General features: G+C 43.7%; 1 protein-coding gene across 4 annotated transcripts in view; it reads right to left on the bottom strand.

The window, feature by feature from the left end:
- The window catches only part of Aldh-III (Aldehyde dehydrogenase type III), a 180,444-nt gene that overhangs the window by 150,127 nt on the left and 13,249 nt on the right, over positions 1-17,068 (bottom strand). The window contains exon 1 of one of the 4 annotated variants that reach the window (XM_075882910.1): positions 2,564-2,659. The exons of the other annotated variants lie outside the window; for them this stretch is intronic. Coding sequence (XP_075739025.1) covers positions 2,564-2,566 — 3 coding nt within the window. The 5' untranslated portion in view covers positions 2,567-2,659. Of the gene's footprint in view, positions 1-2,563; positions 2,660-17,068 lie in introns of those variants that run through there. 4 annotated transcript variants of the gene reach the window in all.

Genomic DNA, 17,068 nt, shown 5'->3' with positions numbered 1-17,068 from the left:
CGTAGAACACAGTCCGTAACAAGTCTAAAAACTAGGGCTCATATTCTTACAATGCACGAGAGAATGAATATCAACAGCATGAAATTCTTTTTTCAGATATTCCACGGTATCTACAAAACAGAGATAACAAAAATTTTCACTCTAGACACGTCGCATTCGCGGACAAAGCACACCAAACACATTAAACCTCTGAAGCATAACACAAAATCGTTAAAGAATTCTTTTATTGTATCCGCTATTGACACATGGAATAAGTTATGGAATGACGTACTGTGTAACAATGTTAAAGATTTTGAATGTGCGTTTGAAATGTTGAACTGAGCTGTGATAAGGCACTCACTTGCTCACCTGTGTTCTGCCGAGTTATGCTGCAGTGTGCGCATTGAATATTAGATTTTTTTATTTATTTTTTTGCATTGCTTTAGCTGTCTTTGTGCCAAATTGTGGGATGTTCTATTTTTGCATTGACATTTGAAATTTGTGTGCCCAGACGAGCAACTCCTGTTTCGGCATGTATGCTAACAGTATGAATAAATAAATAAATAAATAAATAAATAAATAAAAAGCAGTTGTAAATGTGTTAAACTTCGATGAGTATTTAATTGAAAAGGCTTGTGGTCTAAATTCTGCTCCCATACTTGCATTCTATACACATACAGGTTTCCATTGCAAAAAGAATGATTGTTGTACCTGCCCTAGCTGTAGAGATATTGAGGCCTCAAAATTGAAGTCGTAAATTTACTTTTTTGAGAAAAATGAAAAAACTGAAAACGCACAGCTTCTTCAAAAAGCAACAATCATAGTGCGCATGTTTTGCAATGCTCATAAATTCATAGAAGGGCTAACAAAAGTCCCGGCAAATTATAAAGAAGCCTTGAAGTCTGTTCCACATTTTTTTTTTTCTGCAGGTTCTGCATGATAACAGCACCAAGAATCTGGACAGGTAGAATAACATTACAAAAAAATTACCACTTCCTGTTGTGTGAAAATTTGCAGACATATAGAAAAATACTTCAAAAAACCACATATGTCAATTTTAAAAAATGAATTTTTTGTCCCTTTTTGGTCCCCAAGACCAGTCTGCCCCCTTAAACAAGTTGCGGTGTTTTTCATGATATGTATCAGATTTTTCACGTGGTCTGGTTAGGGTGACTGTGCAAGACTAGCAGGCCTTCAAAGATGAAATTTCATTTGAATTACTGAAAATTCAAGGCGAGATGGCTTCATTCAATAAATTTTGATGATCTGTGCACGTGTTGATACATCAACTAGTCTGACCGATCTGTATATGTTAACACAAGATGAATTCGATTAGCAACTCTTGCACAACATTGAAAGAACAATTCGCATGCCTCTCATAGCACTTTTCTCTGCCCACGCACTGCAGACCCCAGCGACTTTTTGCGCTCTACAGAAGAAATGTTACTAAACATACGGTGCAGAAAACACTACCTTCACCTCAAATCGCTTCCCGACTTCCTTTCAGACTGTGCAAAACGCATGCATGAATTAACTGCAACATTCCTAGTTTCTTCGCGGCTGAACATAGTCCGAATTGACCTTTTTTTTTTGCGATGCAAATGAGCTGTTCGCAAACCTATGCAATAGTATATAGGCACGACACCACACCTTCTTGCAGCTGCAAACTACTGCTCACGTAATGTGCCCAAGTCCATTTTTTTTCTTTTCCGTGCGCAAGTACGATATTTTTATTCGTCACTGAGCAACATTTGAATGCGCTAACGCGAAATTCAGTAGTGTTCACATTTTGAATGCGAAATATACTGCCAGTAAACATGCTCCACAGACACTTAAGCATCTTATAAGAAACTGCAAATTATTAGCGCAATGTATCTCTCACGTGAATTTAAGTTCCATTCCTTCGTCTATAAACACATTTAAGATGTGTTTACTTTTCTTGTTTCAGCGCATGACTTGTCCGTGAAAATTTTTAAAATTCTATAGCTGTAGTACTTCTCTGCCGTCTTGTCTTAACGACCCAATCAAACTGCGATGGTAATAAAAGCCACCGCGCTTTACGAGTAGTTCACCATTGAGTAACTATGAATTCAGTGTTCCAGCTCGCATTCTTCACGGATAGCATGTTTTGCCCACACGTATCGATTCGCAAAAACTCGCATGCCACTCATCTTCTACGTACCCATCCAGGGATAGTCACACTGACTGCATTATCTATTTCACATTTCATGCGCAGATATATATGTAGGTGCACGTTAGGACCCTATTCAACATGCAGCGGCATGTTTATTTTTGTGCTCACACGGCCCCAATGAGCAGCAAGCAGAGAAAGGGCTGGTTCTCTCGGCGTACCAACTTTTTTCATAGTGCTCCACGGGCCCACGGGCGTTGTGGGATCGCTTGAAAAAAGTCTATTTGGAAGTATTTCCCAAGTAATGACAATCCTGCCAACCTGCTGACACGAAGCATATCTGTCTAGCTGAAAGCACATTGTGCTGGCTTTAAAAACCGGAATACATGTGCGCCTCCCAACCAGTGTGAACAGTGGATGATGAACTCGTGAATTGTGAAAAAGTCGCCATACCATTCAAGCCTCGCCTCCACTAGTGGAGCACTACAGCAGGCTCGACAAGCTTCTGAGAGTGACAGCGTGGGTGTAGAGGTTCGTCCATTGCTGCAAGCATCAAGGCACCGACAGAAAATAGTACCCTCACTGCAGAGGAGATATCGAGGGCAGAGCAGTACTGGATTTTCCACATACAAGACGCATCTTTCAGCGCAGAAATCAACACTATCGCAGAAAAGCGTTCTATCAATAAAATATCGCCTATCGCAGGCCTCAACTCATTCGAGGACAAAGATTGGGTACTTCGGGTTGGTGGGCGCTTGATGCAGATGGAATCTTTCGAATATGTTAAACACCCGATTATGTTGAAAAGCGATCATCACTTCTCATGACTGCTAGTAATCCGAGCCCACTGCGCAGTTGTGTGGATACCCCGGCTCAGTTATGAGAGCGTTTCTGGGTGTGCAAAGCACGAAGCCTGGTGAAGAAAGTGATGCGAGAATGTTACTTGTGCAAATGATATACCCTTGCCCCAGGACATGCTCCCATAGCTCTTCTCGGAAAGCATCGCGCAACACCAAGCCACGCATTTGAAGTGAATTATGTGGGACCTCATGAAAACACCGGTAATCGTTCTATTCACGTGTGCGACTTCAAGAGTGATCCACCTAGAACTCATGTCCAGCGAGACTTCTGAGGCATTCTTCATGGGCTTGCGTGACTTATTTATTTAGGAATACTGCAGACCTTGAAAAGGCCCAGGCAGGAGGGAAAAGGTACAAACAAACAGTAAAAAGTGTGCAGGTATCAAAGATGATATACTGACAACAAAATGAATCTACCAACAAGCACTGACAAATGTGAAACAATGCAAAAGAATATAGAGAATGAAAAGATCAACAATACATAACTATCTAATTAATGTACAAGGGTATCAGTACAAGGCTAGGTTTAAGGTGTAATGGATGCGATAGAGTTGGTGTTGCTGAGTGCACTAAGAAGTAGGCTGTTCCAGTCTGCTACTGTTCAAGGGAAAAAGGAACACTTGAATATGTTGGTTTTGGTATTGTAAGACGTTAATGTGGCAGGGCGGCGATGTCTTATTCGGCAAGCAGTGGGAGACTTAATATACGGTTCAGGAGAGAAAGAAACAACTTATTATTAGACAACAGGAACAGAAATTTAAGTCTGAATTTTTCTTCCAAGTTGCAAGAACTGGATGTTGTGTTATGCCATTAAAATACTTGGAGAGTCACTGGTACAATATTTAGAAAAAATAAACCTTACTGTTTTACGTTGAGTTATTTCTAGCGCATTGATGCTAGTTTTAGTGTAAGGACGCCACACGACAGCTGCGTATTCTAGCTTAGGATGGAGAGAAGTATAGGCAGTTAGACTGGTCTTGGCAATAGCGTGTTTTAATTTGTGTCTGAGACAGCAGAGTTTTTTGAAAGCCGAGTCCCAAAGGTGGGAGATGTGGGAACTCGAACTGGGATTATTACTTATTATGACAACTAGGTACTTATATTGATTAACCTCTTTAAGTGGCATGGATGCAAGATTATAAGTAAATGAAAGTTAATTATTTTTTGGCAATTTTCATTAATACTGTGTTATCAATATTAGGTTGCATATCCCAGCATTTGCAACACGTTACAATATTTTGAAAGCTCGAGTTTAAGGGACCTTGATCTTGTTGACAGGCAATTTGGTTAAAGTTATTTGCAGATGACTGCTTTTTCTTTATCTGAACAAGTTCAGAAATAGTCAATAATGTCATTAATATATATGTTAAATATTAAAGGTCCAAGAACACTTCCTTATTAAGGAACGCCAGAAGTTACTGGAAAGTTACTCGAAGAGCAGTTATCGATTGCAATGAATTGCTTACGGTTAGCGAGGTAAGCTGAAATCCAATTTACTAGGTATGAAAGAATGTCCAGATGAATTAAGTTTATTGATTAGTTTGGAGTGTGACACAAAATCAAACGCTTTCCTAGAATCCAATTTCAGTTTGTCTTGATGTGTCGAGAACGCTAGCAAGACTATGAATAACAGTAGTTAATTATGTTACAGAGGAGAGGCCCTTTCTAAAACCATGCTGCATAGGAGTTAGAATTGCTCAATCATCAAGAAACCTTGCGATTTCATTAGCGAATATATGTTCCAAGAGTTTGCAACAAGAGGAGGTTAGAGATATGGGTCGATAGTTTTGAACTAGTGATGGATCGTCTTTCTGTGGGATTGCGATGATACGAGCAGATAGCCAGTCGTTTTGAAGCACAGCCGAGTAAAGCAAAGCACGAAAGATAACGAGAAAATGTGACAGCATTTCGGCATATTTGTGAAGAAACACGTCTGGGAAGTTGTCGAGCCCAGGTTACGAGTTAGTTTTTATATTCAAGAGCATCGAAAAGACGCCGGGCAAAGAAACAAAACTATAGTCATCCCTCACTGGTGCGTTATTCACGCGACGGGGAACAAGCGAACTTAAAAGGTGCTATTAAAATAAGCATAGCAGTGACCAGCGATCTCTTGTTTAGCGACGACAGGATTGCCCTCGTGCATAACATGGTCGACTGGCTTAATTTTTTTTTTTTTTTGCTGAGAAAGCCCCAGAACTTACTGGGAGCTGTTTGATTGAAATTCGGCAGGATAAACTGAAACTAACGAAGTTAAGTAGCTCTAACAGCCTCATTTAGTTTACCGTGGTATGGTACTATTACGTCACGAGAAATACCCCGTCGTTGCAGATGCTTGACTTTTCTCTTTGCATGCACTATCTCCTGCATCATCCAAGGAGTGAGAGGCTTAAATGTTTTTTTAGTTATGTTTGGAATAATGTTGATACAATGCATACAAATACTCTTCAACTCATCCCGAAGTCTGACTGCGTCATGTCCTACAAAAACACTTAGACAATCGTCAAGGTAATCTAGTATGCTCTCATCGTTCGCCCGTGAGTAGTCCTTTACAGAAATTGCTTTACAACTAGTAGACTTGGGAAGATCCACGGTGCAGGAAAAAGCAACAAAATCTGATCAGAAATACCTTGTCCCACAAAAACAGAAAATCTTGAAAGGTCTGGCTAAAAGGTCAGGTATTCAAGTGGAAGCAACGTTAATTCGTGTAGGCTCGGTAACCACTTGCTGTAGATCGTACATCAGAATAATGTCGCGCAAATGTCCATTATTTACGCTGACTACACCACTATAAGTACTGCAAATCCAGTCAATGCTTAAAAGATTGAAATTGCCTATTAAAAAAAACTTTATTGTGTACAAAAGATTCCATGTGTTGATGCAGATCTTGCAAAAATTGTGGAGTGGGATCAGGGGGCTTGGTAAATAGCAAGTAATAGAAAAGAACTATTACAACATAAAATTTTTAGAGAGAACACTTCAAGATTAGCTGCTTGACATAGGAGCACCGCCGTGATATCTTGCCTCGCCAAGATAGCAACACCACACATAACGTGTCTTTCCCTTGGCAAAGCATGATAATCAGAGGGAAAGACATCCATATGATCTGTTTCGTCATGCAGCCAAGTTTCCGTGATGACAACCACGTGCGGATTATGCCCGAGAATAACCGCTTATAGCTTATCAGTTTTGTTAGGAACACTTCGAGCATTAATATTCCGAATTCGAAAGTAACAAGGCAGAGAAAGTCGTTCCTTTTTAGAAGTAGTACTATGATAGTTATGAATTTTAACCCTGCTTTTTGTGGTATTGCTACATATAAAGTAATCATTATCAACTCGAAGTTTCTCATCTATAAAGACACTTGCTTGTCTTCTTTCTTTTTTTTTCTACTTTCGCATCGTCCCATAGCAATTTGCGTTTTCTGAGTGTTTCTTGAGAGTAATCCTTTTGTACGGAACAGCTCGTCCTTTTAAGCTTGTAGGCGTTCTTTAGAACATCACGTTTTTCATTAAGGTCGTGAAAAAAGATAATTGGTCTTGATTCATACGGCTTCCACAGACGATGAATTTTTCCAATTGAACTGCACTTAACATTCCATTTCTCCGAAAATATACTCGTCACAACTTTTTGCTTAAGCTCGGTTTCCTTCCGAAGGCCGAAGATCAAGAACTTCCCCAGGTCATTTATTCAGATAATGCGAAGACATTAAGAAAATGTCACGGGAGTTGCGAAAGCTTCGCAGCATGCCGTTACAAGATGATGTCGCCAGACACCTGAGCAGTAAAGGGGTACTAAAATAGAAGTTAATTGTGCCCAATGCTCCGTGGCGGGGTGGATAGTGGGAGAGGCTAGTAAGAACTGAATACACCCCTTCGCAAGATTCTCCGAAGAGCATGCCTCAATTGCGAAGAACTTATGACTGATTGCGGGAGTTGCAGCCATCAACAATTTAAGACCTCTCACATTTACTGAATCTGAAGACTGCCATCCATGCACTTTGATACAAGCTGATCTCTTAATTGGCTGAAGATTCACGGTGACACCACAAGGCAGCATCGAGGAAACGGAGATCTCGACATACAAGGAGGTCACCCGAAGACTTCAGTACAGAAGGCGCTGTACTTGCTCCAAGATTAGCGCATTTATGCTATAAAATGTAAAATGTGTGGGCAACTGAACAACCGACAAGAATTTAAGAAAACAGACGTTTATTAGCGTCTGTATGAGCCCAGAACATATAAATTTAGCTTCTTTCCGAAAGAACTCCCATGCTCGCTGGCGTGCTGGCGCAAACCTCTTCTTTCTGGCTAAACACAGGAAATTCCACACCTCTTCGTGATAATGGGTGCGCCTGTTCACAGTAGACTGCTCTCGAGCCAGAAGCACATCGCCACAGCTGACAAAGAGGCCCTGCATTTGCCTCGTTCATGTGGTTGACTGTACATAAACAATATATGTGCCTCTCTTGGAGCTCTTTGATACTGTGATCGGGCAGAATAGAAATGTCACTAAATAATTACCTCATATGCTAAAGTGTTAAAAGCTGTGGTAAGCGAGTCATTGTGCTCTTATTACAACATTAAAGAAAGAAACATCCTATAAGAGGGTACTGAAAATGGCATTGCGTTCAGGGCACCCTTTTGAGGGCAGTATTGAGCAAGAAACACTTGCGTCCTCCAGCGATAGAGAGGAGAGCTTGAGCTCACAGTAGTAACATTCTAAAGGAGAGTTATTAAAATAACAAGTTATGTCCACTGAATACGTGGTAGTAAAAACTCTCCACCCCATGTATGTCCATTTTACTGCTCTCTAAAGAGCACAGAAACATTTCTCCACAATATTTGATAAAATCATACTTTTCACCCATAAACGGTGTCTGGCTACATGTGTGCCATCAATTCCCCTTTCAACATGACACACTGAGAAGTTTCAGTAATCTATTTTCGACTGTTCATGATCAATTTTTACATGGGATATTTTCAGATCTCTGAAATGCAGAATAACAAATGAAAGTCAAAGTCAAAATTTACATACAACTTTGTAAGAAAAACTACTTCATACTTCAAATCAATATTCATAGACACCAAACAATGAAGTTTCAACAATTATTAAGTTAACACAAATCCAGCAGCCCTATAGCAGTGGCTCAGCACACAGCTCTTTCCCAAGTTCCTCAGCTTAGCGATTAGGGGCCTGGGAATTACTTGCTTCCCAGGCTCTGCAGTTCACGTCTTCAAATAAAGGGGCTATATGCAGCTGAACTCAAGACACTGCCAAACAATATTCGTAATGCGAAGTAAAATTCAGGACATTTCTGTATCTTTCCAAGATGCGGGACAGTCGCATAATGCACAAGATCGCTGCTAAATCTACCGCTAAATTTTTGACTGAAATTCTTGAGAGAACCCCGAAATATTGCAATACACATCCTTTGGGACTTATAGGGTGTGCTCCGACAGCCCCGCGCACAGTCACTTGTGGTGCGGTGGGCTCGCAATGCTGAGAGAGAGAGAGAGAAACGAGAAAAAAAAAAGGAAGGCAGGGAGGTTAACCAGATGCTAGTATCCGGTATGCTACCCTACACTGGTGTTGGGGAATAGGGGGTTGAAAGAGAAAGGGAGAGTTAAAAAATAAGAGAAAAATACCGACACACACACACACAAAATCAGTCCACTCAGAGGCGTTCCGACAGGCCAGTAGTTCGTCAGAAGCCTAGTAGCGCTTGCACGGCTTTCTTCTGTGACGATGAGTCATGACGATGGCGCAGTACACTTTCTTCTGACAGCGGCTGGTCATCTAACCTGTTTAGTTTATTAGAAAGGTGTCGTCTTTCCAGGTTGCATTTTGGGCAGTCACACAGGATATGTCGAATTGTTTCTTCATCTACGCAGTGTGCAAAGTCGGCGGTGTCGGCCGTACCTATGCGAAACACGTACGCACGGGTAAACGCGACTGCCAACCATAGTCTGCACAGAGCAGTAGCGTCGCCTCGTCGAATTTTTGTTGGAAGCTGTATGCTTAACGTTGGATCAAGGGATCGTAATCTTGCATGCGTAAAGAGAGGCTCATCCCAAAGAGCCATGGAGCGTTGGTGAGCAAGCATGAGGAGCCTCCTAGCAGCGTCCGCCCTTGAGAGAGGTATTGACTCGTCTTCTGTATGGGCTGAACGGGCAGCTTGATCAGCTCGTTCGTTACCGATAATTCCAGTGGCTTGGCAACCACTGAAATATAACGTGGTGCCCTTTCTCTGTTATATGGTGTAACATTTCTGCTGTTTCAAATACTAACTGCTCGAGTGGACAACAGAGTAGATTTGACAGAAGTGACTGCAGTGCTGCGTTGCGGTCGCAGAAAATCGTCCACCGTTGCGTGCTTTGGTCGTTAATGAAACACAGCGCAGCGCGAAGCGCTGCAAGCTCTGCTGCCGTTGTTGTGATTGCATGAGCTGTCCTGAATTTGATGGTTGTGGCGTGCGTTGGAATAACGACCGCCGCAGTTGAGCTGTTTGGCAGGACGGAGCCGTCGGTGTAGACGTGGGTGCAGTCTTGGTACTTCTCGTACAGCAGAAGTAAGGCGAGCTGCTTGAGGGCTGGTATTGAGAAATCTCGTTTTTTCTGGATGCCTGGTATTGTCAGGTTGATGACTGGCTGTTTGAGGCACCATGGAGGAATTGAAGGTCTCGCCGCGGGCGTAAAACCAGTTGGTAGGGAGTCACCATGTGTAGCTATTGTTCGACAAAAGGAAGTACGAGGTCTATTCACTGGTAGAGAGGCTAGGCGGTGATGGGGAGTCCGGCCCACATGCCTCATGTGTGTCCTCAAAGCTTCAATTTCAATATGGGTCTGCACGAGGTGGTCTTTGGCTATAGCTATAGTCGCCATTGTTGAGGCACCCTGAGGCAGACCTAGACATATTCGAAGCGCCTGTGCCTGAACGCTTTGTATCATGCGTCGACTTGTTTTGCTGGCGTTTGATAATGCAGGCAGACTGTATCGTAAAAAGCCAAGGAAAAGCACCCTGTACAGTCGTAACATAGCATTAGGCTGCATTCCCCAAGTCTTTTCACCGAGAAACTTGAAAAGATGGCATATGCCTGTCAATCGCTTTTTCAAATACGACACATGAGGGCTCCATGATATGTCTTCGTCGACTATGACTCCCAGAAATTTGCGAGATCGACGATATGGTATATTTTGACCGTTAATTCGACATGGGTTTGCGCGTAAATGCCAGAAGAGCGCACTTTCCGGAGGAAATTTCCAGGCCTCGATTGCGTAGATAGAAAGCAGTTGCAGTAGCAGCGTAGATAGAAAGCAGTTGCAGTAACAGACCACGTCGAAAGCCAGCCATGGCATTTGGGTAGATCTCATGATACTCCAAGTACCACTCGAGTTGGCCGAGAATCATTCTCTCGATCACTTTACCCACGCAACTAGCCAATGCGATCGGGCGATAGGAGGAGAGTTCCAATGGTGATTTGCCAGGTTTTAGCAATGGTACTAGACGACTAGTTTTCCAACTTAAGGGGACAGTGCCCTCTAGCCAACAATCATTATATAGCTGAAGTACAGCTATTCTCGCGCGCTCACCCAGATGACGCAGAGCTCTGTAGGAGATTCCGTCAGGTCCTGGTGCGGAGGTACGTTTGCACGAAGCGAGTGCTGCCTTGAGCTCCTGAATGGTGAACGGGAAGTCCATACAGGAATCACGTGGTGGGGGACAACTGCTCGAAAGTGGTGAGCTGCTGATGGCTGTAGTTTGCCCTGATAATCCGGCACAGAACTCTTAAGCAACGTCCACATCTGGTCGATTTTGGTGAAGGGCTAAGGCCTTCAATGGCGACTTCTGAATGGGCGATGACCGCAAACCTCTAACCGTCCTCCGTATCTGCGATAAAGGCTTACGAGGGTCGAGTGACTCGCAGAAAGTAATCCTTCTGAATGACTTCTGAATGGGCGATGACCGCAAACCTCTAACCGCCCTCCATATCTGCGATAAAGGCTTACGAGGGTCGAGTGACTCGCAGAAAGTAATCCAGCGTTGGAATTCTAGCTTGTCCAATGGACGTTTGATCTTCTGCATACGTCTAGCAGTCCGTAAATTTTTTATGTCCTTCGTGCGCCGGTACCTTCTTTCAGCTCGTCGTCGCAAGGCTCTAAGCCGCTCCAGCTCTATGTCGATGTCCATGAATCTTACAGGGCATGGGATCGTACACACAGTCTCTTTTACAGTGCTCTTGATGGCCTCTTGTAAATCGGATATGTGTTCTTGGCATTGGTCTTCCATACGAGACTGAAATTTTTTCCAGTCCACTCTTTTAACTATGACGCGCACTAAAGGAGGCGACAATCCTCTGATCTTGACGTATGTTGGAATGTGATCCCTCCCATGCGTTTCTATATCCGTGAACCATTCAGTATGTTTCACTAGGCTTCGCGAAACAAAAGCCAAGTCGAGACAGCTACTGTATGCGGAGCCACGTAAAAATGTAGGACTGCCATCGTTCAGTAACCAAAGTTTGTTGTCGGAGGCAAAAGACACAAAGTTTCTGCCCTTCATGTTGATATTATCACTTCCCCATAATGTATGATGAGCGTTAAAATCCCCAATAACACACGGGTCAGGAGTTAACGCTATGATGTCTCGTAGTCTTTTTTGATCGAAACGGCTTGATGGTGATAGGTATGCGCCAACCACAGTGATGTTGAGCCTCCTCTGTTTCACTCTTAAGCATACGTATTGGTTTCCGTCATGAGGTGGTAGAGGTTGAAAGATGTAAGTGAGGTCTCGGCGAATGTACACCAGAACCTTGCTGCTTTCAGTAACAGTAGACGACATAAAAGGTTCGTATCCTGAGAGTCGTATTGCACTCTATAAGTTCGGCTCACAGATGACGATTACGGGAAACATACTGACGTACACAAATCGACGAAAGTCGCCAATGCACGATCTCAATCCCCTGGCATTCCACTGCAGTATTGCTGCTTTACGAACCTCATCCCTGAAACGCAGTGGTGGGTTAGCCATGGTCTACTCTAGGGCTGCTAGCACTGGACTAAGCGCGTCCAGTACTTGAAGAGCACTTTTGGCTGACTGTGTATTCATGTCGCTTAACAACACGCGAATGGTGTCCACTAATGATCTTGGCATCACCATCATGCGATGATCTGGCTTCACGGCCGTTGCAGCATCTTGTTCTTGAGGCGGCTTCTGTTGAGGCTCAACAGATCGTCTAGGCTGAAGGGGTGGCCATTCCTTTGGAGAGAGAGATCTTCCAGCATCTTCTCTTTCAGCGCAGTTTGCCGCGCCTGTCGATTTCACTTGAGTTTCCGACTTTCTAGTCAGATTTTGCACTGTCCTTCGCGAGGACCTTCGACGATGACGGCGCTTTCGCCTTACTTTTTGCACAGTTTCTCTGCGAGTCGAGTTGTCTCGCACCGTTTGCCTCAGAATATAAATCTCTTTCTTAATCTGAGGACAGTCCTTGGAGGAAGCACTGTGAGCTCCTTGGCAGTTGGGGCATTTCAACATAGTTGTATTACAGTCGTCATCTGAGTGGTGTTCAGCGCATCGAGGGCACACTGCGGAAATTCTGCAAATGCCCTTCACGTGGCCTATCTTCTGGCACTTGAAACACTGCATAGGCTACGGAATAAATGGGCGAACCTGGTGACGGAAATGGCCAACCTTCACGTAAGAGGAAAGACAGTCACCCTTGAATGTTATTCGCACACAACGAGAGTTGCCTAGGCGACCAGCATGCACAATGACGTTTTCACTCACTGGTTTTAGCAGTACAGGAAGATCTTCATTGGCGATTTCAGTGTCTATGTCATAGATAACTCCTGTTATGGTGTCACCATTCGCTGGTATGATGAATCGGACTGATCTTTCCCAGCTCCGACACATGCTGTAGCGTGTTCAGTGCACTCGGGTTCCTCACGTCGATTGCCAAAATATTCTTTGTCGTGTTTATCCTGATGTCCTTAATCTCGTTAGGCACAATGTTTTCAAGGTACAAGGACAGTGCTTGCCTGTTGAGGAAGTGTAGATTGGCAGTAGTAGTCTGTAGCACAAACAGAATCGAGTGAGGCCATCGCTGAGGCGCTGTCCTCACAGTGGCTGTACTTGATGCCGATGATGCGTTCACGATTCTTCGTTTGGCCTTGCGGTAGAGCACAGGTTCGAAGCCGTCTTCCGAGGACTCGTAGTCTGATGCAGAGTACAGCTCGGTGTCCTCGCTCTCACTAGATGGATTACCACGCTTTCTTGAAGCAATGCCCGTGGATGAAATGGTACTGGGCAGGATCTCCGGGGATCAAGGAGAATGGCTCCATGGCCATTGTCCTTGAAAATTATGGCAAGTGGCTGGCGGCGTGCTCATTTGTTGCTGCTTCATTCTACATCAATTTCCAGCCACCGAGTCTCGCGAATTGTTTTGCTTGAAATTGTCGCAGCATCATCCTCATTCATCATCACCATGGTTCTTACTTCGCCACTCGCGCAGCTGTGCTATGAGCAAGATGGAAAACTGGGCTAGTTGGTGAGCATTCATCGTGGTTAACAGCGCGAAACACCCGGACAGGAGCGATAGAAGGACACGGTACAGCGCTGACTTTCAACTGAAATTTTTATTGAAAACACAAGAATATATATATAGACAGAACAGAAGACCTCGTGACCAAACCAGCCCCCTCAATCGATAAAATTATACACGGCGACAAGGCTTTGTCATGTGCACGCAATCTTGCCACAAAATAACACATACTTCAAACTATAAGATTCCAATGTCGCCAAGAAAACCGGGCATGAGCAGACGAATGAACTTTAGCCACTATCTAACAAAGATAATTCATTACCAAGTAAGGCGATAGACGGCTGGCTAACGCATTGAGACCCTTTCTTATTTATAAAAATTATTTATTATGGAGGCATTTTTTATAAATAAGAAAGGGTCTCAATGCGTTAGCCAGCCGTCTATCGCCTTACTTGGTAATGAATTATCTTTGTTAGATAGTGGCTAAAGTTCATTCGTCTGCTCATGCCCGGTTTTCTTGGCGACATTGGAATCTTATAGTTTGAAGTATGTGTTATTTTGTGGCAAGATTGCGTGCACATGACAAAGCCTTGTCGCCGTGTATAATTTTATCGATTGAGGGGGCTGGTTTGGTCACGAGGTCTTCTGTTCTGTCTATATATATATTCTTGTGTTTTCAATAAAAATTTCAGTTGAAAGTCAGCGCTGTACCGTGTCCTTCTATCGCTCCTGTCCGGGTGTTTCGCGCTGTTAACCACGATGAATGCTCACCAACTAGCCCAGTTTTCCATCTTGCTCAACGTTATTTCTAGTACAAAGGGCTCTTTTCCATGTTCTAATGACTTCTTGACTAATCCCGGCTTTTTGACGTCGATGATAGCCGTTTACGTGTGCAGAGCAAGAGTAGCGTCTTGGTATGCCAGGAAGTCGCTATGCCCTCCCGACCTGCAGTCTTTGTGTGGGTGGATGACTCCGTCTGAGGGACACGCTCGGAGGATGTGCCGCATTTTACGCGCGGAGTGGTGGCAACACGTGAGGGTGTACAAGGATCTTTTGCGTTTAGCCTGTGCGAAAGAGGCTTCCGAAGCGCGAAGACGGCTTCTCCTGAAGGAGTGGACTAAAGTGTCCTACCACGCTACGGAGTTCTTATGGAGTCAAGTTCGACCTTCGCTACCTAAGAAGAAAGAAGTGAAAGGAACAGGGAATGTGACCATTATCGGGGACCAAGTAGTACCAGACAAGTTTCTACAGGTCCTTCAACTAGGGCCCAAATTCTGTCTCGAGCCGCGTCTGAAACAGCTGGATAAGGTCGTCTTAGCCAGGACAGTGGCTCACCGAGCTGAGGAGGAGGACAGACTAAGGTGTGTGTCTGAGTGCGTCGATGTGTTGTTGAAACCGTCGAAGGATTCTAGGTGTTCGAGAAGGTTAGGACCTCTGATTGATTTCTGTGCGGATAGTAATTTGCGCATTCTAGAGTCTGACAAAGAAGGACATTTTGTTATTATTCCGGAAAACTTGTATTTGGAAAAAGCAACCACAGCAATGGATAAGAATTTTCGCGAAGTTTCCGTTGATCCCTCTAAGATTAAATCACGTGCTTTGGCTTTGATGAATGAGGTTGGATTAACGAAAGTAGCAAACGAAGTCAAGCGAGAAAAAGGGCTCCTTCTGCAGGCCTTCTTCAGTGTAAAGACGCATAAGCAGAACTATCCTTTCAGGACCATCGTCTCGGAAAGAAGGTCATGGTTAAATGTTATTTCAGGGTACTTGCAGACTAATCTCGCACAGCTTAAGCTGGAGGACCCTTTCGAAGTCGCCAGTTCTAACTGCGTAGTTCAAGTTCTGCAGAATAATAACCCTGGCGGTTGCTTTGGATTCAGCATAGACATAGAAGATCTTTATTATTCCCTGCCTCATGTACAGTTATTGAAATTCGTGCAACAGACCATCGAGGGACAAATGAATGAGTTAGGCTTCGTCGAAAGTTGCAAAATACCGGTTGCTAGCTTCCTAGAGCTTTTGGAGTTTTACTTGAAGTCCACGATCGTTCAGTGGCAAGGAAGGACAGTTATCCAAAGGGCAGGAGTGTGCATAGGTTCCTGCGTAGCGCCAGTACTAAGCAGCATCTTTTTAAGTTTCGTTGACCGCAAAATAAATGATAACCTAGGTGAATTAGCTTTGAGAATTTTCCGCTTTGTGGATGACTATTTGGTTTTCGTCAATAGGCTAAATTTCCAAAGATCGATTGTGGACGTCGTAAAGTTGTTTAATGAACAGGGACAAGGTCTTAGGTTTACTATTGAGGTTCCTGAAAAGGAGGAGTTGCAGTTCTTAGACCTTAGACTGTCTTTCAAAGCGGAACATGTGTGTTGGACCTATCAACCGAGGTCAAAGAAGTCTCTTCTTGATTTCAGATCAGGGCACTCGAAATTGATTAAACGAGGTATAGCCACTTCCGCTATAAGGTCCGCCCTCAATAAGAGTTGTCCCCATCGTATGCTTGACAGCGTTAACTATCAGGTGGAGAGGCTGCGTGATGCAGGCTTTCCTCACTCTATCATTTCTACGACTTGCGATAAGCTGCTGCGTGAGGTCAAGGGGCAGTCCTCCCGAGTGAAAGAAAAAGATTTTAGCCGTTCTGTCTACATTCCATATGTTCATTCTTTTTCGCACAGATTAAAGAAAGTAGCATCTAAGTTCAGATTAAACGTTGGGTTTTCAAGCAGAACGAAGCTTAAGGGACTTTGCCAGGCAGTAAACACTCGCATAGAAGGCAGGAAGAATGGAATTTATCAGCAGTGTAGTATCAAACATACTATGAAGTTTCTCCCGTGCATGCTGAATGTCGTGTACTCAACCCCATTTTCATGCGGGCGAGAGTACATTGGTCAGACCGGGCGTTGTGTCAATATACGGCTAAGGGAACACCACAGTTCCTTGAAAGGATTTGCGCATTCACATTTGTCTTTGCATTGCCGCGAATGTGGATGCCACCCACTTTTGAAAAAACAAAAGTACTCTTCAAGCACCCAGACAAGCTTTCAAGAGAAATTATGGAGGCATTTTTTATAAATAAGAAAGGGTCTCAATGCGTTAGCCAGCCGTCTATCGCCTTACTTGGTAATGAATTATCTTTGTTAGATAGTGGCTAAAGTTCATTCGTCTGCTCATGCCCGGTTTTCTTGGCGACATTGGAATCTTATAGTTTGAAGTATGTGTTATTTTGTGGCAAGATTGCGTGCACATGACAAAGCCTTGTCGCCGTGTATAATTTTATCGATTGAGGGGGCTGGTTTGGTCACGAGGTCTTCTGTTCTGTCTATATATATATTCTTGTGTTTTCAATAAAAATTTCAGTTGAAAGTCAGCGCTGTACCGTGTCCTTCTATCGCTCCTGTCCGGGTGTTTCGCGCTGTTAACCACGATGTGTGCTATGAGCTCGAGGCATGGGCGAGAAAGAGAACGTGCTACAATTTTAGCCAATGAGGATGCTGCAGCCCAATTTCCTCTTTGACTCACCTTGCAAAGTGGCAATCACTTCGGCCACAGTCCCTTTTAATT

This window comes from Rhipicephalus microplus, unplaced genomic scaffold (genome assembly GCF_043290135.1).
Source record: "Rhipicephalus microplus isolate Deutch F79 unplaced genomic scaffold, USDA_Rmic scaffold_14, whole genome shotgun sequence".
Lineage (NCBI taxonomy): Eukaryota > Metazoa > Arthropoda > Arachnida > Ixodida > Ixodidae > Rhipicephalus > Rhipicephalus microplus.
Note: the sequence above shows the minus strand (reverse complement) of the source record. Positions and strands in the feature narration are given on the sequence as shown.